The 23,575-nt window shown below is 33.7% G+C and overlaps 1 protein-coding gene across 1 annotated transcript in view; it reads right to left on the reverse strand.

Moving 5' to 3' along the window:
* trim2b (tripartite motif containing 2b) overlaps positions 1-23,575 on the reverse strand; it is a 24,501-nt gene continuing 926 nt past the window's right edge. The window contains exons 2-12 of the mRNA XM_056462228.1: positions 16,663-16,822; positions 14,615-14,775; positions 13,378-13,529; positions 12,224-12,404; positions 9,765-10,527; positions 7,572-7,675; positions 6,980-7,147; positions 3,730-3,898; positions 3,536-3,606; positions 2,596-2,736; positions 1-816 (exon numbers count right to left, since the gene is read on the reverse strand). Of these exons, the coding sequence (XP_056318203.1) occupies positions 664-816; positions 2,596-2,736; positions 3,536-3,606; positions 3,730-3,898; positions 6,980-7,147; positions 7,572-7,675; positions 9,765-10,527; positions 12,224-12,404; positions 13,378-13,529; positions 14,615-14,722 (2,010 nt within the window). The 5' untranslated portion in view covers positions 14,723-14,775; positions 16,663-16,822 and the 3' untranslated portion in view covers positions 1-663. The remainder of the gene's footprint in view (positions 817-2,595; positions 2,737-3,535; positions 3,607-3,729; positions 3,899-6,979; positions 7,148-7,571; positions 7,676-9,764; positions 10,528-12,223; positions 12,405-13,377; positions 13,530-14,614; positions 14,776-16,662; positions 16,823-23,575) is intronic.

The raw sequence follows: 23,575 nt of genomic DNA on the forward strand, positions 1-23,575 counted from the left end.
TTTTTAAAGAAATAATAATAATAATAGTAATAATAAAAATAATAATAATATATGTAATATTTCAGCACTGAACTGATTTCTAAAGGATCTTGTGACATTGAAGACTGCAGTAATGCTGAAAATTCAGCTTCAAATTACAATAATAAATGACATTAAGATATTATTACAGCAGATAACTTATAATAATTAAATAAAACTCAAAATCATAATTATTTCAATCTTTTAGTGTATTAGTCAACCATAATATCCATGAACGACGGAGCCAAACGGTGATAAAGGGAATGCTAAAGCTTGTAGACAGTGAGAAATATCCATCTGCTCTCTTGGCTGCATTAGTTACGAGCGTCTCTAAAACACATCCTCCTCCAATAGTTGATGAAAGTGTTGTTAAGAGCAGAGACTGTAGGGGACGGCGCATGCACGACTCCACATGCAGCACAGAAGAGCAGAGATTTCAGCTTCATTCAGACGTCTCCATGTTTCCACAGTGTATCAGTGTGGAGCTTTGGCAAAGGCAATCCAAGGCATCCCATAATCAAGCTTTAGTCTTCTCAGAGAGTCATCGGACAGCGGTAAGGGGTACAAAAAGGAGGGCGAACACCATTAAATGAGATTAAGTGCGAGATTTGGACATGTACGGGGTGGTTCTGCTTCTCTCTGTAGTCATTGCAGGTAACGGTAGACTTTGAAGCAGTGGTTTCCAGAATCAGCTACCACTACATGACCGTCTGAGGTTAAAGCCAGACCCTGCGGCCCGTAAAGAGGGTCCGCTGCCGTGTTGATGTAGGACAGGAATGACCCACTCCCGTCAAACACCTGAGGATGAGAACAACTCGTCAAGTCGTTTTTGTTGTTTGTAGTTTGTGCAGTGAATGATTTGTGTTGCTGTTTCAGGGGGGGTACAAGGGCTCATTTAAAAGCTCAAAACATGTTATATGTTGTAGTTGTTCATTTACATGACAACAGTGCTTTGGTGTGAAAACAAAATGTCCTCTTTCTTATTTTAATGTGTATATAGTAGTGTTTGCTATAAACGATGCACTTCATTATCTTGCCCTCAGAATATTTAAATCAAATACCATAACCTTCTCTCACCCCTCTAAATGACTTTTCTTCATGTGGGGCGGGGCTATCAGTAATTTTGGGCAGGGCTATCAGTCTGTTAAGGTGGGGATATTAGTCCTTTAGGGTGGAGCTATCAGTCATTTAGGGCGGAGCTATCAGTCCTTTAGGGCGGAGCAATCAGTAATTTAGGGTGGAGCTGTCAGTCCTTTAAGGCAGAGCTACCAGTCCTTTAGGGCGGGGCTATCAATCCTTTAGGGCGAAGCTGTCAGTCAGGGCTATCAGTCCTTTAATGGTGGAGCTATTAGTCCTTTAGGGCGGAGCTATCAGTCCTTTAGGGCGGAGATATCAGTCCTTTAGGGCGGAGATATCAGTGCTTTGGGGTGGAGATATTAGTCCTTTATGGTGGGACTATCAGTCCGTTAGGGCAGCGATAACAGTCCTTTAGGGTGAGGTTTGCGGTGGGACTATCAGTCCTTTGGGGTGGAGGTAATAGTCCTTTAAGGCAAACATATTAGTCCTTTATGGTGGGACTATCAGTCCATTAGGGCAGCGATAACAGTCCTTTAGGGTGGGGTTTGCGGTGGGCCTATCAGTCCTTTTGGGTGGAGGTAAAAGTCCTTTAGGGCGGAGATATTAGTCCTTTAGGGCAGAACTATCAGTCCTTTGGGTTGGGACTATCGGTGCTTTGGGGCAGAGATATCAGTCTTTTGGGTGGGGCTATCAGTCCTTTAGAGCGGAGCTATCATTCCTAAAAGATGAAATCATGCACTGCCATACTTTTGTTTTCTCATTTCAGAAACCGTTTCAATTGGACATATAACTTTATTCACCAACCTGAGCTGTGTGAGGGACTTTTTTATTTATTTATTTTTTAAGAATGGATTTATTAGACTTGTGTTTAATAAAAATCAGATGACCACTGCGATTGCGGAGCTGGAAAACCATTTAAATAAAAAATGTACAGTGTAAAATAATTACTTAATGTAAAAATTACAAAATTATAAAAAAAATACAGAAAAAAAATATGCTTGTAGGGGGGAAATTAATAAATTAAGCAAAAATAAATAAATAAATAAATAAATAAATAAATAAATATATATATATTTATATATATATATATATATATATTTTTATATATATATATATATATATATATATATATATATATATATATATATATATATATATATATATATATATATATATATATATATATATATATATATATATATATATATATAAAACCCCCCCAAAAAAAAAATCTAATTTGATTCGACTGAAAAAAGAAAGTCATTTAAACTTAGCCTTGAGGTTAAGTAAATCATGGGATAATTAAAATTTTTGGGTGCAGCTGACTTTAAAAGCAAAACCATTCTATCAAAAATGTCAAAATAACATTGTGATAATTCTTTTATTTGGTATTATTTATATTTATTTAATATCATTATATTTTCATCGCTCAGTCAGTCCTTTAAACATCAGTCCTGAATCTCTCCGATTTAACTCAGGAGCTTGAGAAGGACTCAATACCTGTATGCGACTGTTTCCCCAGTCAGCCACAATGATGTTCCCATTGACATCCACAGCAACGCCAGTAGGAGCATTAAACTGGCCGTTTCCTTCACCATTTGAGCCAAACTTAAGCAAGAATTCCCCATCTGCATTAAATACCTGTAGGAGATTATAAATCAATATTGTACAGTAATATGGCACAGGAACATTAAGTACCGAATACAATATAAAAAATACATATAAACAAAAGATAAAGTACATTTGTATTATACATGAATTTCTGTATAAGAATTTTATTTTGAAAACATTCTATCCTTAAATGTATTTATTACAATTCTAATAATCAGTATAAATGTAGCTATATCTGTAATATATTGCTTTAGATTTTTATTGATTTACTAATTTTTTTAGTAATTTACAAATATAGCAATGATTTTTATATTATTCATATAAATTCTAATAATCAGAAAAGTGTATTTCCATCTGTTGTTATTGACATTTTTACAACAATGCTTTATTATTATTAATATTATTATTATTATTATTATTATTATTGTTATTATTATTATCATCATCAACACTACATTAATAATAATACTGACATTATTTATTCTATATTTTTTAAATATTCCAATAATTATTTTATATAATTGATAAGTATTGTCATTATAAAAATTATTATCCAATGATTTTTATATTTTAAATAACTTTTTATTTTTATTATTTATGTAGCTTTTAGTATACATTTTTTAGTATTAGTAAACTTTTCAGTATAGTCACTTTTTTATTATTTATTATACATTTTATATGATATATTTGTGTTTTATATTTTATAACAATAATTATGATGATGCTATATTTTTTCATTTAGTGCTGCATATTAATATTAAAATTCTAAGGTTTACATAAAACATTTGTTGTCTTACAATATATCTAACCTAGGTTAATATTACCTTACCTTAACAGAGTGGTTATGAAAGTCTGTGATGATGATTTCATTATTGTTGTTCACTGCAGCAAAGTGTGGGCCTGCACATGAAGGTTACATTCACACAGAACCAGAGAATTAACAAAGTGCACGACTGTTTTAATTCGTACTTTACACACTGTTTACATCAGCATAATACATCAAGTACATGTCTAGATTTGGACCTGCAAACTGTCTGTCTCCGTTTCCCCTGCTGCCAAATTTAGTGATGAGTTTCCCGCTGGGCTGGAAGATGAAAACCGTGCAGGCCTTGTTGTCCACAACAATAACATGACCGTTCTGATCTACAGAAACCCCCTTCGGCCCCATCAGCCTTCCTGAGCCCAGCTTAGCCTAAAGGTCATTTCCAAAGACAAGAAGCAGTTGGTACAAAGCATACTCTGAAATGTGCGACTCCATACTCATTATATAAAGTTGAAGACAAAGTCATTTGCCCTCCTGTGAAGTTTGTATTCTTTCTCCAATATTTCTAAGTGCTGTTTAATGGAGAGATTTAAAAAATAAAATAGTTTTAATAACTAATTTCTAATAACTTATTTTTTTTGTCTTCACCATAAAGACAGTACATAATATTTTATGTACATATAACATTTTTACAACACAATGTTGTCCAAAGTGCTGAACACAATCAATACTAATTAACAGTATTATTATAAGTCCTTAATAATAAGTGAATAATTATTTATTAATTAAGTATTAATAAGTCATTAATAAGTCCTACATCACATACATAACAGAATCAGAAAGAGCTTTAGAATCAGAAAGAGCTTTATTGCCAGGTATGTTCACACATACGAGGAATTTGTTTTCGTGACAGAGCTTCTACAGTGCAACAGGATTACAGAGACAGGATAAAAAACAGATAATAAATATATTTAAAAAAAAAAAAATAGAAGTAAGTAGTGAGTGCAAATATACAGATTGACAAGTGTATGTACATGTTTATTACTATATACAACGTTATATGTGCAGCTGTTATGTGCAAATTGGCATGTAAGTGTGTTGTTAAATAAGTGTATGTGTGTATAAAAGTGTATAGCAAGTAGTGATGTTGGTTTCGCAATTATTATCATCAAGTGTTCATGAGATGGATTGCCTGAGGGTAGAAACTGTTTCTGTGTCGGGCTGTTCTGGTGCGCAGTGCTCTGTAGCGTCGACCAGAAGGTAAAAGTTCAAAGAGGCAGTGTGCTGGGTGTGAGGGGTCCAGTGTGATTTTGGCAGCCCTTCTGCTCGCTCTGGATAAGTACAGTTCTTGGGGAGTAGGAAGGGTTGTACCAGTGATTCGCTCAGCAGTCCGAACTATTCGATGTAGTTATCAATACTAAAATACTAAAAATACTAAAAAATTTTGTATACTAAAAAATACTAGAAATCAATCAATACTATCAATCAATCAATACTAAAAAATTTTGGACTAATTGCAATGTATTCAGGGCATTTTGACTAATACTCGCATAACAATTAAAACATAAGCTAAACCCCTCAACATTAAAAAAGCTCAAATTCTAAAGAACAAAGATGCAGTTTCAGAAGCTTTTTTAAAAACAGATCGAGTTGGAGCGTTTCTAATATGGGGTGGAAGCTTGTTCCAGAGTTTTGGGGCGATAACAGCAAAAGCCCGATCACCACTTCGCTTACACTGGGACCTTGGTACAATAAACTGATCAGAAGACCTTAGAGACCTACCAAGATTATATATATGTAAAAGATCTGATAAGTAAGGTGGTGCCAGACATTTAAAATCAATCCTAACAGGCAGCCAGCCCAAAGAGGAAAGATGTGCTTATACTTGCTAGTCCCTGTCAGAACTCTCGCAGCCGCATTTTGGACTAATTGCAATCTATTCAGGGCATTTTGACTAATACCCACAAACAAAGAGTTGCAATAGTCAAGTCTTCTCAAAATAAAAGAATGGATCACCTTCTCAATGTCATTAAAAGAGAGAAATGACTTCACTTTTGCCGTAAATGGAAAAAACTGGATTTAACAACTGAATTTACTTGTTTGTTAAATTTCAGATCACTATCAAACAGAAACCCTAGGTTTCTAACAACAGGTTTTTGATAAGTTGATAGCTTACCAAAACTTAATAAATCCAGAGGGGCAGGATCCCCAAACCAGACCAACTCAGTTTTTTCCTCATTGAAATGTTTAAAATTTGACGACAGCCAGGTCTTAACCTCGATTAGACATTTCATAAGGGAGTCAAGGATATTTTTATCATTATTTTTAAGAGGGACATAAATCTGTGTCATCAGCATAAAAAATAGTTATTTTGCAAGTTATATTACTAGTGTTCAGCTTAAAGTGCAATTTGAAGGCTTAACTAGGTTAACTAGTCAAGTTAGCTTAATTACAGTTAAAGTCAGAATTATTAGCCCCCCCTCTTTCTTTTTAAAATATTTCCCATGATGTTTAACAGAGCAAGGAAATTTTCACAGTATGTCTGATAATGTTGTTTCCTCTTGAGAAAGTCTTATTTGTTTTATTTCGGCTAGAATAAAAGCAGTTTTTAATTTTTTAAAAGCCATTTTAAGGTCAAAATTATTAGCCGCTTTAAGCAAAAATTTTTTCGATAGTCTACAGAACAAACCATCGGTATACAATAACTTGCCTAATTACCCTAACCTGCCTAGTTAACCTAATTAACCTAGTTAAGTCTTAAAAAATATCTAGTCAAATATTATTTACTGTCATCATGGCAAAGATAAAATAAATCAGTTATTAGAGATGAGTTATTAAAACTAATATGTTTAGAAATGTGGTGAACAAATCTTCTCTCTGTTAAACAGAAACTGGGGAAAAATAAACAGGTGGGCTAAAAATTCAGGGGGGCTAATAATTCTGACTTCAACTGTAGGCAAGTCATTTGACAGTGGTTTGTTCTGTTGTCCAAAAAATATATGTTTATATTAATAACAGAAGGGGGCTAATAATATTGACCTTAGCAGTAAAAAAAAAAATCAATTAAATATATTTTTTGCTTTTTCCAGTCAGACTAAAATAAAAGACTCCAAAAGACCATGTAAAAAAAGTCCTTCCTCAAATAAAAAAGTGAAATGAAAGAATAAATAATTACTACACATTAAAGGCAAAAATTTCACAGGAGGGCTAATAATTTTGTCTTCAATTGTATATAACTAAAACGAACAAAGTTCAATCAAAACAGTGAAACTATATTGTTCATAATTAATTCCTTTAATTAATTCCTTTAATTAATGGTTACTAACACCATATTAAAAAAGGACAAAAACACACCTGACTAAAAAAACAAGTCAAAAATCATCAAAAGAGTCAGAAAACTAAAGTTGATTTCAGTAGACAAGAAGCAGGCCTTTTCTGCCAGTCAGTGAAGTAGTTTTTGCAAAGCATGCAGTGAAATGTGCTTGTCCACACTATCTAAATATAGCTGACCTTGTATTTGCCTTCGCTGGAGAAGATGCTAACCCACTTATTGTCATAGTCAGCGATAATGATGTCCCCGTTGGGATGTACAGCTACTCCAGTGGGCCGCTGTAGTTGACCCGGTGAACGGCCGCGCACCCCGAACCGGCTCTGAAACTCACCCGTGTTCGAAAATATCTGGAAAAGCAGAGAAATGAGAAGTCAGTTATCAGATTCTGCTCTACAACACACGGCTCCTACTAAGGGTGTATTAGTGCATTAGAAACAACTTGCATAAGTGGTAATTCTGTAATTTGATGCAAAAATGATATAACAAAAACATTAATACATGTTTTTTTAACCGAAACATTAAAAACTTTTAAGGATTTAAGATGCTGGTGACCATTAAATGCGTCATAACAGTCTTGTGAAAAGATCGTCAGTACCTTCTCACAAGGTACATATTAGTACCTGAAGGGTCCACAATGGTATATTTTGTTGCTAATACGCACCTGGGATGTACCATTCTGGCCTAGAGACAGCTCCTGTACCTTTATTTCTGAGAATGTACATTTCCACATTTGAAGTTAGGAACATATGGATGCTAGCAGAGTTTTCTTACCTGCACACACTGATTGTTACTGTCAGCAATTAAGATTCTTCCCTCTGAACAAGCTGCGACTCCTTGAAGGTTAGTGAACTCTCCTTTATTCCTCCCTTTTGTTCCTATCAAAACAACACAATCATTTCAACAATAGTAAAATCATTTCTATTCTTCCTCATGATTTGTAATTTTCTAATGCTGATGATACATAGGGAAACTCTTGAGAAATGTTGCAGAGCAATGTTGTGTGGTTACTAAAATATTATATCTGTAACCCATAGTCCTAATTAGTTACTCTGTGTCTCACCTGGTTGGCAATTTAAGGCAAAATTTCCCAAAGCTGCAAAGGAACATTCCTAAAAAGTTGCCCTTTGTATCATCAACATAATTATTGCTGTTTTATTTGTGAAATTGCCTTTCTCCCAGTTCTGTTAATGGTTATGTAGTATAGCACACCGGTCAAAGTTGTGTTTTAAGGTGCTATATAAATGAATGGGCACAGGGAGTTTTAATTTTGAACAAGCGTGCTCTGGCGCTTCCTGTGAACTGTCATGCCATTATAAACTGGCCACGTTTAAGATCTAGTTTGTTGCATAGTTGAGATACAATATAAACCAAGAAGAAGCACAAAATTATATTCAATTGCTCTGCACCATCTTGCATCTTTAAAATCTCGAAATTTGTTTTACCCCTGTATTGTCAATGGAGTTTCAGCACTCGCCTGCTGCTCCTGGCCCTGTTTTACACTTGAACAACTAAATAAATGTACACGTCTATTTAACTGACAATATTGTGATAAAATTGCATTATCGATGCTGTAAAATGATCCTTATGAAACTGAAAATAGTCACTTCAACCTTTGGGTGACAGAAAAACACTTGCTTTCCTTTTGTCTTTCTTTTCTTTTTGTATTCCTTTAAAACCTGTTTTAACACACTTTAATCTGTTTTAATCATTTTTATTCTTTGTTCTTTTATTCTTATATTTGTTTCTTTTACTCTTGATTATGTAAAGCACTTTGCAATAGCATTGTGTATGAAATGTGCTATTTACCTTATTCTCCGTGTATGAGCAGGCGCAGCATTATACATTATATATTTTACATTTTATGAATGAGTAATTTTCATTAATAAATTTGAGTAAATGGTGATTTATTTGCATATATTATAAAAGCACATTCCACTAATAATATTAAAATCTTCATCTATCACTCAAAAAAACTAGTCATTTTCACATGATTCATTCAAGTGGTTTTTGTTAAAAAAATAAATATGAGTAAATGGTGGTGGATTTGCTTAAATTATAAAAGCACATTCCGCTAATAATATTAAAATCTTAAATTTAGTAATTTTCACATGATTCATTCAAGTGGTTTTTGCAAAAAAAAAATCAAGTCTTGAAATTTGCTTAAAAATAATACGTGCAATAGTGTTACTACTATTTTTTTTAGTAAATAGCACATGCGATTTTTTACAGTGCATCTTTTTGGCTTGAGACTTCCGGTCTCATTCCCTTCCATTCATTTTTAGACTTTAAAAACAGCTCGTTTTGCTGCTTGATGTTGCAAACTGATATTTTTGATTATATTATCCTACTTTGTCAGTATAGTCATGCACACATTTTCTGTTGTTTATTATTCTTAGTCATTTCTCCCATAGGCAACTGACTCGAAAGTTCTAAAAAAAATAAATTCGCAAAAACAAGCGGATTTTTGCATTGAAGAATAAAGTCAATATAAATAAACCCTCCTTGCCTTGCTCTCATTCATTAATACTCCTTCGGCTTAGTCGCTTTATTAATCTGGGGTCGCCACAGCAGAATGAACCGCCAGCCATTCCGGCATATGTTTTATGCAGTGGATGCCCTTCCAGCTGCAACCCAGTACTGGGAAACACCCATACACTCTCGCATTCCCACACACTCATACACTTCGACCAAATTAGTTCATTCAATTCACCTAAAGCGCATGTCTTTGGACTGTGGGGGAAACCGGAGCACCCGGAGGAAACCCACACCAACATGGGGAGAACATACAAACTCCATATAGAAATGCCAACTGGCCCAGCTGGGATTTGAATCAGCAACCTTCTTGCTATGAGGTGATAGTACTAACCACTAAGCCACCATGCCGCCCCCTGAAATTGGTTTACTAAATACAGTGGGTATTAGTGTTTACCACAAAATAAAACATTCCTCTCCTCCTCCTTGTACCTATTCTAAAAATGAGGTCGTCCTCGATGGGGTTCACCCTTTTTTTGGGCGTGCTGAACAAGCTTCCTCCTCGTCTGACGCCCTTCTGCCGACTGCGGCTCCCTGGAGATTTGGCACTCCTCTTCCTCGCTCCTCCATCACTGGAGCCAGTGGACGCCGCGTTGGCTGCGGTGGTGGTCGTGGGAGAATCGTCAGGAGAACTGCTCACCTTCAGCTGAAACGGGCTTCCTTTAATATGCTGATCGTAAAGTCTCAGCGCCAGACTGAAGTTGCCTTCTTTCTTCACCGTGTATTGAAATTCATACGTTCCGTTTTTCAGGTCCACGATTTCTCCGTCTGCGATGCTTCCGTCCGGTGTGTAAACTTCTGCTGAGATGATAGCGTTTCCCGTCTTGCACAATCCTCCTGCTTTGTCTCTTGTGGTTATGATGACGGATGCCGGCTGACCCACGATGCATTGCTCCAGACCATCTCCGGATGCCTCGGTTTGGCTGGCCACGGCGTTGGTGGTGACAATGGTGCCCAGGTTGTGAATGGACTTGCGCAGGCCTTCGATCTCCATCATGAGGTCGAGCTGGTCGTTCTCCTCGGGCTGGAGAGGAAGGCCCTGGCTGGACAGGTCACCGAGCCGCTCTCCTGCCTCTTTATGGGCCTGCAGGACAGAGGCTTTGCTTCCTCCGTCCAGAGCTTCGCTGGTCAGGCTGCAGTTGTAGTTGATGGCAGATTCTTCCTGGAGGAGAGTGTCTAACTGAGCCTGCAGGACCTGTGGGATACAGCAGAAAAATCAAGGGTTGTTTCAAGATGTCCAGCAGAATTAAAGAGATAGTTCACCCAAAAATGAAGATTCATTTACTCATCCTTCACTTGTTTCAAACCAGTTTGAGTTTTCTTTTTCTGTTGAAGTCAAAACAAGATATTTTTTAAAATTAATGAAAACCTGTAACCACTGACTTCCATAGTACTCATTTTTGCTACTATGGATGTCAATGGTTACTAATGGTTTCCAACATTCTTCAAAATATCTTCTTTTTTGTTCAATAAATGAAAAAATAAAAAGTTTTAACTGGTTTAGAACAAGTGGAGGATGAGTAATCAATTAAAAACTAATAACTAAAAGACTCAAGTTTTATTTTGGGTCAAACTATTCGTTTACTGTAGCTAATTTATTAAACATGCAATGTCTTTAACAATAAGATTTTCATTCAGAATTTATGCTTTCAATTGATTAACATTTAACATTGAATAATTCAATTTCATAAAAGATCAAATGAATGCAGCATTGGAAAGGATATTATTATCATCCTTACCTAAATCTAGAAAAAAAATTGTATTATTAAAATAAAATGAACACTTACAAAATTAAAAACATTAACACTCTAAGAATGTTTTGCCAAAATTCTTTGCCTAAATTTTATTCTTGATAATCTTTTATTCTTTGACCCTTACGTTTTTTTTTTTTTTTTTGAATGAAAACATTTGGACAAGAGGATCATCCCAGCAATTACAATCGAGTTAAAGAGTTAACGGAGAATAAAATAAAAATGGAAGAACTTTAATTATGCTAGTAAATCGACCACAATCTTGCATTTCTTATTTGATTTGGTTTCAGATGACATATTCAAATAACAAAACCATATAAAACAAAAAGGTTTAATACAAATTCTATCTATCTATCTATCCATCCATCCATCCATCCATCCATCCATCCATCCATCCATCCATCCATCCATCCATCCATCCAATGAAATTACTAAACCTTCTTAACAAGAGAAAGAATAACAATGTTAAGATAATTGTTCTTTCAAAGGTAGTGTATACTAAATATAAAACAATACTATTTATCCAGTACAATAAAGCATACATGTTTAAACTAATAACAATAAATAATAATATTTAAAAATAATACACAAATTATTTTATTATTATTTAAATGATTAAAAGTAACATTGCTAGAACTTTGAAAAAAGAAAATAAAAAATTAATTAATTCATTCATTTTCCTTTGACTTAATCCCTTTATTAATCAGGGGTCACCACAGCGGAATGAACCGCCAACTTATCCAGCATATATTTTACACAGCGAATGCCCTTCCAGCTGCAACCCAGTACTGGGAAACACCCATACACACTCATTCCCACACATGCACTACAGCCAATTTAGCTTATTCAATTCACCTATAGTGCATGTCTTTGGACTGTGGGGGAAACCGGAGCACCCGGAGGAAACCCACGACAACACGGGGAGAACATGCAAACTCTACACAGAAATGCCAACTGACTCAGCCAGGACTCAAACCAGCAACCCTCTTGCTGTGAGGCGACAGTGCTAAATACTGAGCCACCATGCCGCCCAAAATGAAAATTAAAAACTAATTAAAAATTCTGACATAAACTGTAAGTTCAATGATTAGACACTAATGTAAACACTAAACTCTAATACAGCAGTTGTGAGTACATTACTTTTTGCTTGAGTCCGTACGTGACCTCCAGCTCCATCAGCAGGACGCTCTTCCTGGTGTCGAGGGTTTTGTGCAGTTCGCTGAAGGATGAGTGAATGTCCTCCTCGATGGAGCTCCGCTGAGAGTTCAACTGCAGCAGGATCTCTCTCATATACCGAACAGCTTCTCTGATCTGTGGGAGCCTGCCAGTCACAGAAACATTTCCAGTAACCACACGTTCATTCATTTAATCAACCGTTACTGAGCAAATCAATAGTAAATCACTAACCAATCAGCTAATGAAGCTAGCAATTAGAAGATGGGTTTTAGTTTTTCTTATTGCAAGACCCTTATTTAGAGACGAAAAGACTGCTCTGAGTGGAATACGGATATATACAGTTGAAGTCAGAATTATTAGCCCCCCTTTGAATTTTTTTTTCATTTTTAAATATTTCCCAAATTATGTTTAATAGAGCAGGGAAATTTTCACAGTATGTCTGATAATATTTTTTCTTCTGGAGAAAGTCTTATTTGTTTTATTTCAGCTAGAAGAAAAGCAGTTTTTAATTTTTTAAACATCATTTTAAGGTCAAAATTATTATCCCCTTTAAGCTATATTGTTTTTCGATAGTCTACAGAACAAACCATCATTATACCATAACTTGCCTAATTACCCTAACCTGCCTAGTTAACCTAATTAAGCCTTTGAATGTCACTTTAAGCTGTATAGAAGTGTCTTGAAAAATATCTAGTCAAATATTATTTTCTGTCATCATGGCAAAGATAAAATAAATCAGTTATTAGAAATGAGTTATTAAAACTATTATGTTCAGAAATGTGTTGAACAAATCTTATCAGCGTTAAACAGAAAATGGGGAAAAAATAAACAGGGGGCTAAAAATTCTGGCCTTAACTCTACATACAGTTGAAGAATTATCAGCCCCCTTGTATATATATATATATATATATATATATATATATTTGTTTTCCCTCAAATTCTGTTTAATGGAAAGAGGATTCTAAACATGGTACAATCTGTATTACAATGGAAATTATTGGCAAAAGGTTGTATATATTCAGTGCGTGTCTTCTTATTTGTGTAATTATGTAAATCTGTGTAACTTAAGTGTTTATTTCACTGTACTGAGAGTAAGATGATGGGCATGGTGGGCCAACCTGTTCTTGGCTGAATCCACTTTGTCCTGCAGTGCCGCTAGTTGTTGATCCACAGCTTTCTCCAGTGAATCGGTGGGATGTTCAGCGTGTTCTCCGTTCATACAGTCTTCACAGACTGCGTTCTCACACACCAAACAGTACAGCGCAGACACCTGAACACAACACATGAAGACTTTTAAAACCACTCGAAAATGTACTGAAACATATCAATGCAATTATTATTTTACTTGTTGAATTTTCCACTAAATTTACAGTTGAAGTCAGAATTATTAGCCCCCCTGTTTATATTTCCCCCAATTTCTGTTTAATGGAGAGAAGATTTGTTCAACACATTTCTAAACATAATAGTTTAATAACTCATTTCTAATAACTGATTTATTTTATCTTTGCCATGATTGGGGTTGACGACAATCGTGAACTGAAGAGAGATAATATCGTTGATAATTTCAAAGACAGTTTGTTTATTACTAATGTAACATATAAAAGCAAAACACCAGTAGGCCATTTGTATTGGGTACACCTTGCAGTATTGACAATGAGTCGTCTGCAAATGTCTTATTGGATGGTCTCATGCATTCGTGTTTCCTGTATTGCTAGCACTCTGACCCGAAATGTTTGGAGTTTCCTCACTCTTTTTTTTTTTGTGGAGGACGAATTACAAATTTGTAAATTTTTTGGTCAGCCAGGGGATAAAATGAACTAAGGCAACATGATCGCTCTCCTAATTGTCCACTGCTAAAAGTTTTTAAAAATAGGACGTGACCGCTGCTGTACATAAACATACATTATGGAGTCCAGAAATCTGGAGTGTTTAGCTTCTTTTGAACCCATTTTCATGTAATGCAGCTTAAATAAGGCTGCCACATATTTATAATTTAATTTTGATGAGTAAACAATCGCTTTAAGACTTAATCCCAAGAGATAACTTGAGAATCAGCAGACATAAATTGATATATTTCACATTTCCACCCAAACTGCAAATGTAAAAAAGTTTTATGCAAATACTTTTACCAGGAAAAACATCCTAAATGTTCTGTTACTTATAAAAATAAGTTGCTGCATCTTTCAATATGATATTAATAGATAAACCAGCTGGGATCAGGGAACACTTGTTGTTCTGGAACAGAAAGCTTATGCTCGTGGGGAATTCACCGCCTGTGAGATATACTTCACCCATCTGTGCAATCATATTGTGTGTGTGTGTGTTTATGTGTGCACTAAAAAAAGAAAATCTCACTTTTCCTTTGTGTTGAGAGCAAATGAGTGCAGTTCCCTTGCCAGGCAGAGCCTCTAGTACAGTACACTCCTCACTGCTGCTGTCAGGAGAAGCCTGCGGCGCCTCCATGCGGGTGGACGGAGGAACTGCACCCACAATACAAGGATGCAGAAAGCACAGACCTGAAAGATGACAGGAGGAATAGCTTTAGGACATCCTGAAGGGAGTGGTAATGTGCATGGATAGTCGTTTCTCCAAAGAAATAACAACATTTAAAAGATATGAATTAAATTAAACTGTGCCTTTTGAGGTCATATGTATTGATTGCAATATATAAACATTCATTTTTTTGGTTTTCAGAATTCTGTTTACATCTAACAATTCGTTCATTCATTCATTCATTTTCTTTTTGGCTTAGTCCCTTTATTAGTCAGGGATCGCCACAGCGGAATGAACCGCCAACTTATCCAGTATATGTTTTACGTAGCGGATGCCCTTCCAGCTGCAACCCATCACTGGGAAACATCCATACACACTCATTTACACACATACACTACGGACAATTTAGCTTACCCAATTCACCTGTACCGCATGTCTTTGGACTTGTGGGGGAAACCAGAGCACCCGGAGGAAACCCACGCAAATGTGGGGAGAGCATGCAAACTCCACACAGAAGTGCCAGCAGACCCAGCCAAGGCTTGAACCAGCGACCTTCTTGCTGTGAGGCAAATGCGCTACCCAATGCGCCACCGCATTTCCCATCTAACAATTCAGATTTTGCCATTCTGATTTAGATTGTTCTCAGATTTACAATTCAGAGTTTATATTTTGCAATTCTCTTTTTTTGACACAGAGCATAAAAATAAACAGTTAACTCCAATTATTTTTTTATATCACATTTCAGATTTTTCTTCTCTAAATTGTATTTAAATCTTGTAGTTTTGAACTTTCTGCCACGGAATACAAAAAATTAAATAATAAAAAAGATACTTGCATATTTTAATCTCACAATTCTGAGTTTTTTTCTTCTTTTCTTCTGAGTTTACACCTTACAATTCTCACATTTTGTCAAAAGATATAAATATATAAATATAAGATTGCAATACTATTTTAATATTACAGATCTAACTTTTATCTCAGAATTGTGAGTTTCTATATCTTGGAACTCTTCTGCCACAGACTATAAAAATTCAATTTCTGACTTTTTCCTCAAAATTATGAGTTCAGATCTTGCAATTCTACATTTAAATATTCAGCTTATATTTTTTAGTGTATAAAAACAAAAATATAACTACCATCATTTATTAAAACATATTATGTGAAAAAAGTCAGAATTCTATCTTGCCATCCTGAGTTATATATTGCATTTATTATTCTGTGGCAGAAGCACACTTTAACAGACAGTGACGATGATACATTATTTGTGTGTAAAGTAGTTTGTCAACTAATTTCTCACAATCTAAACTTTAACTCAGAAATAGGCCTTTATATTTCACAACTGTACTTTTATCTCTTTTTAAATCCATATTTCAGAGTTACCTTTCATATTTTTTAGTCTGGAGTGAAAACAGGCTTCCATAGTGAAGCCTATATCAGACAAAAAAAAGTGTAGAAACAGTAAAACTAAACTTCATTTCTAAAAAATAACACCAAATTCCATCTTATTAGATTTAGTTGGCTGTAAAGCAATACATGCATAACATTAATATCAGCAAAGTCAAAGAAAAATGTTGCTAATGCTAAGTAAACCACACTGAAATGAACTAAACTGAACTTCAACTCTGAAAACTGACACAGTTTCAATCTACTAGAACTTCTATGTGAAGCTGCTTTGACACAATCTACATTGTAAAAGCGCTATAGAAATAAAGATGAATTGAAATGAATTGAACACGCACACACGCACGCACACGCGCACGCACACGCACACGCGCACACACACGCACACACACACCACAAATATGCTGCATGAAAGATGGAGAAAATGCCACAAAGTTAGTGGAAATGAGTTGAAGTGTTTAACATGCATATAACGGACGGAGAAATTCACAGAAGGAAGTAATTCTTACCCTAAGAGATGAATTTCAGGCGATGTGCATGAAAGTCTGTGTATGCTTTTAGATAATTCACGATTTTTAAGGTAAGAAAGTGTATTTGATCCACTGGAGACCCAAAATGAGCACAGGTTGCAGGGGGGAATCGCAGTGTCCCCTCATTTGACACTGGATCCTATAAAGAAATAGAAAGATCAGAGATATAAACACTGCAAAATACACAAAATACAGACTCCTGTACGTACAACAACAGTTAATTGTTAATTATTTTTTTAATTATATTACAGATTTTTTTCTTTAAATTGTGTTTAAATCTTGCAATTTAGAATTTTCTGGCACAGAATAAAAAAATGTACATAAAAACAAGACATTTGCTTTTTTATATCACAATTCAGATTTTTTTTCTTCTAAATTCTTACATTTTGTCAAAGGATATAAAAATAAAAGATAATTGGATTTTACTTAAAATATTCAATATTAGTATTAATATTTTAATATATTCAATATTTTAATATTAGAGATCTAACTTTGTTTAAGTAGAAAAAATAAATACCGGAAATTCATAAGTTAGTTAAAAAATATAATGAAAATTTTGTTAAAATTTGGTAGTTTGTAATTTGTTTGCAAAACTCTGCATGGATATAAATGTATTATCTTTCTATTTCTAAAGATGTTCGGTCACTAAAATATTATTTTAATAAATATATCTGTTTAAAAATCAGTTTTGTTCAAATGCACAAAATATATTACTATATTCACTGAGAAACGGATAAAAATATAAATTTTCAAAATGGGGTGTACTCAATTATGAAATGTCTATAAAAATATTGCCTAGTGTACTTTCTTAATATGATAATTATTATTCATTTTTTATGTTTTAGGGGCATGTTTTTGAGATTGAAAATAACAGGTATTTCAAAAAATTCTTAGCTTAAAACATCCTCCTCATTATAAACAATGCTTTTTTTAAATCTAGCTGAAAATGGCTCAATTGGAAATTGTGACATCACAAGGATATATTTGCATATTCACTGCCTCCCGAGCAAAACTTCAATGAATAGAAATGCATCATTGCACATCAGGCTCCGGCCATAAGCATTCAGTAGTTTAATGACTGACGTTTGCCTATAGTGAGTAAATAGTGAATAAAAACTTAGTGAGTAAAAACTTGTGAATAATTTAATAATGTTTTGTCTGTGAATTACAGATAAAATGTGTTAAAGCAAAAAAGCTAAATATTAAGAGGCTGTTGGTATTGTAATGACTGATACTATGCAATAACATCAGCCAATCAAAACAGTGGGCAGTTACTGACAAGTCTTAAAGGACCGCCCCATTTAAAACAAGTTGTTTTAGAAAAAAAAGACTAAAATGAGGGCTGAATATAATAATTTCTGTGCACATTTTTACAAACACTATCATTAATGTTATAAGCGAACATCAATAAAAATGTTTTTAAAATTACATGACCCCTTTAAATGTACTAAAACACTGCTGTTCCCCACATGAACCCAATGAATAATTTACAGAAAGTGATAATGGTTTGACCCAGAGAAAGAACAAACACACAAGTCCTTTTCTGAGATTCACCATGACTGCTGAAATTGATTACTGAGGGGAAAACCCACCATGACACATGCTTTTGACCCTTAACAGTTTCCATTCATGGCCGCCCACTCTAATAACAGACAGTGGATTTGGGATGAAATAAATGAATCTTGCGCAATGATTAAAGGCACTCGCTTAGACTAATTGAAAACAAAAATGATTAAACCACCTGAAAAAAAATGATTTTTATAGAATGTACAAGCATTGGATTATAGCTGGTTCAGTCAGTAATAGGGCCATAAAAAATCTGCAGACTTGTTTGCTATTACTGGAGAGAATTTAGTAAATAATGATAATAATAATAATAATAATAATAATAATAATAATAATAATAATAATAATAATAATAATAATAATAAATAAATAAATAAAAATTAAAAAATAAATAATAATAATAATAATAATAATAATAATAATAATAATAATAATAATAATAACAAAAAATAAATAAATAAATAAATAAAATCGGTGGATTTTTTCAGAATGATTTTGAGACTATTGTAACTAAAAAATTAAAGCATAAAATAAAAAAAACTATAACTTTTTATTTAAAGGGCACCTATGATAAAAATCATCTTTCTGTTTGGACAGAACTGTGTGTAGGTATAGTGTGTCCACGGTCATATTGGGGTGATATAAAGACAACAAGTCTCTTTTTTTTTTAATTTCCTGATGTTAAAATGGGATCCAAATCCTTTCCATTTTAAAGCCGACCGCAACGTTTCCCCACCCACCCAATTGATTGATAGCCATGTATTAACGTGTGTGTGTGTGTGTGTGTGTGTGTGTGTGTGTGTGCATGCGTGAACTTTGTAACGACATTGTGTGTGACTCATCATTGCAGAAAGGCTTGAATTAACTCCACAACAAATACATCAAATAATCATTGGGAAAGTTCTTACTGTAGTATTTTTCACAAACGCTACGTGAGATCTGCTTCCTTCATGTCGGTCACTGTGCTGTTTATCTGACACAGACGAGGTGGAGATTGAGGCACACCCTGACAGGCGGTGGGCGGGGAGAACTAGCATTAAAGGCACAGGCAACAAAAACAGCTACATAGTGTTTAGAGCAGAAAATCCAATATTCTGAAAGGTATAATAAATAATCTGATGGGTGTTTTGAGCTGAAACTTTACAGACACATTCTGGAGACACAAAGACTTATCTTAAATCTTGAAAAGGGGATTAAATAGGTGCCCTTTAAGGTTTACAATGCAAATCTAAGCCAAACCATTTTTATACAATGACTTGCTTAGTTAACCTAATTAACCTAGTTCAGCATTTCTCAAGCTGAATACGTGGCAAAGATAAAAGAATCAGTTATTAGAAATGAGTTATTAAAACTATTATGTTTAAAATGTGTTGAAAAAAATCTTTCTGTTAAACAGAAATTGGGAAAAAAATCTTCAGGGGGGGCTAATAAATCAAGAGGACTTCAACAGTATATCAAAAATAAATGTGAAATTCCTGTACAGTACGTATACTAGTATGTAAACTAGTTTTATGAATATTGATTAAAAAAAGCTTACTTGGGTTTTAAAACTGAATGGGAATGAGGTCACGAGGGAATTGAATGGGATGAAAGATAATGCTCGAGTGATGATGTAACACAAGGAAATGGAATATTGTGAAGCCACATGTCATTACTCTTCAGACAATGCCATTTCTATCACAAAAAGCTCTCAGTGTCAGAAGCAGAGCCCCTCTTTCCATCTTAGAGATCATAATGACAAAAGACAAGGAGCGTTAACTATAAGGTCCCTGCCAGAGACAAGCAAGCGCTTTTCTGAAGAGACCATTTAGAATTACTGAAGCAGAATCTCTCCAGGGTAAAAGCGCTCATGCATTCTGGACAGAGGATCCAAAAGCACCGGATAGTTTTCTTGTTACCTCGCAGTTCAAAGGACATGTCACTCTCATGATGGCACAGGCACTAACTTGTCATAATCCAGAGCACAACATGTTACTAAGTCGTATTAAAAAGATTTCTCCACATAGGGCTGCACGATATTGGAAAAATATGACATTGCGATATTTAGTTTTGCTGCGATATGAATATAATTTCACCAGATGATTTAAATTGATTATTTGGAAAAATTTCATTAATTTAGATTGACTGATTTGAATATCAAATATATTTATATGCAGTGCATCTGGATAAATTAACATGAATTACCTGCATAAATAAATAAATAAATAAATAAATAAATAAATAAATAAATAAATAAACAGTGCGTTATGGTTTTCTGAGGAGTCTAATAGTATTTAAGTACAGAAATGGTAATCATTTTATAAATAAATAAACATTACATTTATTAATATCTTTATTTTTTAAGCTTTAATGAATAATCTAATCTTGCTTATTCTTAATCTTATTGTAGATCCACACATTGCGATAGCGATGCTCAAAAATTATATACAGTGCTCAGCATAATTGAGTACTTTGAGAATTTTGTAAATGAATATTTTTACTCATTTCTCAGTAAATATGGCAATGTATTTCGGTGCAAAACTAATTAAAAAAAACATAAAACAAAACAGATTTATTAAATACATATATTTATTAAAATAATATTTTAGTCTACAAACATATTTAGAAATTGAAAGATAAAACAAATAAAATAAATAAAAAAAATACAAACTATTAAATTTCAACTAAATTTTTCAATTTTTTTGCTTCTTAATTTTTCCTCTTTTTTAAATTTGTATTTAATATTTTTCTATAACATATTAATTTGGGTGTACTAGTTTTTGGACTTATTGTGCTTGTTTTGTTAGATAAGCTCCAGATTTGGCTTCAGTACTGACTAATCGAATGTATATGCACAAATATAATATTGTATAGCTTCCTATTAAAAATATGAATTTAAAAGATAATTTGTGAGGGGTGTACTTATATATGCTGAGCACTGTATTGTTCAGTCCTACTCCACAATGATGGGGAATATATAGCCTGAAAAATAGTGATCAGTAAATGCAGGTGCTAAACTTTCGAAAAAAAATAATTTATCCACAAACTAATTAGTCTTTTATTTACCATTTTTAGACTTTTGCTTTAAAAATCATTTTTCAAAAGCTTGCACATAAATCTCAACTGCGTGCTCAGCCAAACAAAAAAGTACGCAAATATACAGTTGAAGTCAAAATTATTAGCCCTCCTTTTTTTCTTTTTTAAATATTTCCCAAATTATGTTTAACAGAGCAAGGAAATTTTTTACAGTATGGATGATAATATTTTTCCTTCTGGAGAAAGTCTTATTTGTTTTATTTCAGCTAGGGTGAAAACAGTTTTTTTAAACATCTCAAGGTCAATATTACCTAACCTTAATAAACCCTAACTTTAACCTAATTAGGCCTTTAAATGTCTCTTTAAGCTGAATACTAGTGTCTTGAATAATATCTAGTCAAATATTACTTACTGTCATCATGGCAAAGATAAAATAAATCAGTCATTAGAAATGAGTTATTTAAACTATTATGTTTAGAAATGTTTTTCAAACAAAAAAAAATCATCTTTCCGTTAAACAGAAATTGGGGGCACAAATATACAGGGGGGGCTAATAATTCAAGAGAGCTAATAATTCTGTAATCAAACACACCTAAACCAGCTAATCAAGCTCTTACTAGATACACTGAAAAAAATATTCAGAGATAACTCCTTGGACTCCTTACTATTTTTTTTAAGTTAAGTGGTTGTAAACAATTTATTTGAGTCGAATATAAACAAACAAATTAAGTTGAACATTACTAAATTTTATTTGTTTGTTTTAATTCAACAAATAAATTATTTGCAACATGTTTGCAGACATCATTTTTTTCAGTGTATACTAAAACTTCCTGGCAGGTGTGTTGAAGCAAGTTGGAGCTAACTCAGCAGGACATCGGCCCTCCAGGACCGAGTTTGGACACCCCTGACATAAGCTAATCGATTAGTATGGTAGCCAATAAACAGGTCTCTTTGATTATAAATAGGATTCCCAAATTTTTGTCAGCCTAAAATATTAACTTCAACTACCTCATTAATAATATTTCAATAATCTAATGATACAGTACATTGGCGTTTTTAATAATTGTGTTATATTGGTTATTATAGACATTACATGAAGGTGCAATAGCATTTATTGAATAGAATTTCAATAATTTATCAACATACTGGCATTTTAAAGATGATTACGATGTTGGTTAATGGTCACATTATATGTAGCCTCCTTACATCTTAATGATATAATCAATTATTTAGTAGCTTTTCATCAACTCTTAAATATATAGAGCAATATAATTAAAACAGACTACAAATAACAAAAACAGACTGTGTTTTCTTTTCTATTGTGACTCCCATCCATCCAAGAAAAAAAAAAAAAGAAATGTGTGATTAGACTTATTTTCCATTAGAAATTGATTGGATTGCTGGGAGAGAGAAGTAGAAGAAATGTGAAATAAAAATGCATAGATAAAACCATCTATAATAAACAGTGTAACATGTTATTCATTGTGACTTTAGGTTTATCTTTAAAAAATAAATAATTTAAAATTCCTAAAAATAATATTTCTACACAATCTGCAGCCATGCTCTGGAAACACTTAAAAGCAAAAACAAATTTTCTAGGATTGCTAAAATGCCTGGAAGTGTAATTTACAAAACTCCCACTTAAGTCTCAGCTTACTTTAATCAGAAGATGGTAAAGTTTACCAAATTACATAAAGAGGTCCGCAACCATGTTTGACTTTGCCTCTGTGTATGTGTATTGATTTGCTGGTGGGATGATTAACATCCTCAAGAAAGGAGAACCATTAATATGAAGCACTGTGGTAAAGGCAGAAATCTGGTTCACTGCAGTAAACCTTGAAGGGCTGTGTGGGAGGGCCATCACTTCTGGTTATATACATTTATTATACAAAAAATACGCCTGCAGATGCCAAATGCCTACAGACAGATCCATGGTTCATGCTGAAGGTACCCAAATTCCAAATGCTCCATGCCACTGCAGCTACCAGAAAACGCCGTGGACAAGATTCAGTTCTAACCTGGATTTTCTTTGAGCTAATAGTGAATTTCAAAACAAACTCAGAGAACCCAGTTTCAATTGAGCTAAATCTCGTAGTAAAAGGCATGGCTGCATGTAGAGCTATAGCTGACATGAAGGGAAGCATACACTTCAATCAAAAAGTTGAATAATTATATAGAAATGTGTGTGTGTAAAAATGTTTGAAATTAAGAAATGATAATTAATTATTTCCAAAGTAAGATTCAATTGCTGTACATGAATACTGTTAGGCTCCCCAGAAAACCATGCTATTTCAACTATAAATAAATATCG

Source organism: Danio aesculapii, chromosome 1 (genome assembly GCF_903798145.1).
Source record: "Danio aesculapii chromosome 1, fDanAes4.1, whole genome shotgun sequence".
Classification (NCBI taxonomy): domain Eukaryota; kingdom Metazoa; phylum Chordata; class Actinopteri; order Cypriniformes; family Danionidae; genus Danio; species Danio aesculapii.